Source organism: Protobothrops mucrosquamatus, unplaced genomic scaffold (assembly GCF_001527695.2).
Source record: "Protobothrops mucrosquamatus isolate PMUCROS unplaced genomic scaffold, P.Mucros_1.0 scaffold3960, whole genome shotgun sequence".
Lineage (NCBI taxonomy): Eukaryota > Metazoa > Chordata > Lepidosauria > Squamata > Viperidae > Protobothrops > Protobothrops mucrosquamatus.
The window spans coordinates 155,070-156,954 of record NW_015389901.1 but is presented as its reverse complement, the minus strand read 5'-3'; the positions used below and the strand labels follow the sequence as shown (position 1 = coordinate 156,954).

The 1,885-nt window shown below is 47.5% G+C and overlaps 1 protein-coding gene across 1 annotated transcript; it reads left to right on the top strand.

Annotated features, from left to right (window-relative positions):
• Positions 1–957, top strand: LOC107298425 (putative olfactory receptor 52P1). The gene has a single exon (XM_015827805.1). The coding sequence runs from the start codon at positions 1–3 to the stop codon at positions 955–957; it is 957 nt and encodes a 318-aa protein (XP_015683291.1).
• The last annotated feature ends 928 nt before the right edge of the window (positions 958–1,885 follow it).

Here is a 1,885-nt window from a genome sequence, read left to right as displayed (position 1 = left end):
ATGCCAGGAGCTACTAACCTCAGTGGCCAGGCTCCTTCCACCTCCTTCTTCCTCCTGGGTCTTCTGGGACTGGAGAGTGTCCAGGCCTGGCTCTCCATCACCTTCTGCTTCATCTACGCCATGACCCTCTTGGGCAACGCCACCCTGCTCTGGGTCATCTGGACAGAATCCAGCCTGCACCAGCCCATGTACCTCTTCCTCTCCATCCTGGCCCTCACCGACATGGCCATGCCCACCTGTATCCTGCCCAAGATGCTGGCCATCTTCTGGACCAAGGCCCAAGAGATCACCTTCGCTGCCTGCCTGGTGCAGATGTTTGTGGTCCACGCCATCACTGCTGTGGAATCTGGGACGCTCACCGCCATGGCCTATGACCGATATGTGGCCATCTGCTACCCACTCAGCTACACAACCCTGTTGACCCCAAGGACGGTGGTCAAATTCGGAGCAGCCATTGCTATCCGGGCTTTTGTAATCGTCTTACCCGTTCCTTTCCTTTTGCTCAGGCTGAGATTCTGTCACTCCCGAAATATCTCTCATACTTATTGTGAGCATATGGCTCTAGTAAAACTAGCTTGTGGGAACACCACTCCCAACAACCTCTATGGGTTGGTTGCATCCCTCCTCATTGTTGGTGGAGACCTGACCTTCATCTTCGCCTCCTATGGACGGATCCTGCAGACCGTATTCCGCCTGCCATCACTGGAGGCTCGTCACAAAGCCCTGGGCACTTGTGGGGCCCACGTGGGAGTCATCTTCATTCAGTACACCCCTGGACTTTTCTCCGTCCTTTCTCATCGTTTTGGGCACAGCATCCCCCACAGTGTCCACATCTTCCTGGCCAATTTCTACTTGCTGGTCCCTTCCATGCTCAACCCCATGGTTTATGGGGCCAAGACCAAGGAGATCCGTGTGCGGGTGCTGATGGCTATGGGCACGCGAAGCAGGAAACTGTAGGTCCAAGGTAGACTGGCCAACTCATTATAGTGCTGTGCGAAATTAACAAATATTGTGTAATGTGATCTTTCTGTTCAATGTGGATGCAAATAAATTCTTTTCTCCCAAAATGTTTTGAAGGAATTGTTGTGGGTGGCATGTTCTATTGTTCTATATTCAGAACATCCCTTAATGGATAGTAGTTTAATTAGGCCATTATAGGAGATGACCAGGATGAGCCGGAGGATGGAGGGGTCAGACATGTCATCGGTCATGAATCCCTTCACCCCTGCAAGAAATCTAACTCCAGCCCACCTTGAATTCTGTTGATTCCTGTCTACTGCCTATTTGCTTTGACCAGCAGTAGTTCAGATGCCTGTAGTGAGACAGCATGGATTAAACCTGTCCTCATTTAGAAGACTCTGTGTATTGTAGAACATGGGATAATTTTTATCAATGGCTAGAAAAATGAGTCAGAGAGAAAGGACTGTGATATGTAATTTTGAATATATATTAGTAAGAAGAAGGCTATTGAGTGATGAATTAACATATTGTTTATGATAATTAACTATATCTTTTATTGTTAATTAAATACATTATTATTATTATTATTATTATTATTTTAATTTCTATACCGCCCTTCTCCCGCAGGACTCAGGGCGGTGCACAGCATATTAAAAACAGATACAATAACAATATACAAAAATAAAACCCTTCTAAAACCAAATTAAAAACCAAATATTAGAGGCTGTGTTCCAATTAAAATTATGCTTAAAATCGTCCCTAAATAAAATCCTCCTTAGGTCAGGCCCGCTTGCTGGAAAAGCCATGTCTTGAGGGCGCGGCGGAAAGTAAGGAGATCCGGAATCATCCGGATCTCGGGGGGTAGTTCGTTCCAGAGGGTGGGGGCACCCACAGAGAAGGCCCTCCCCCTGGGGGTCGCCAGCCG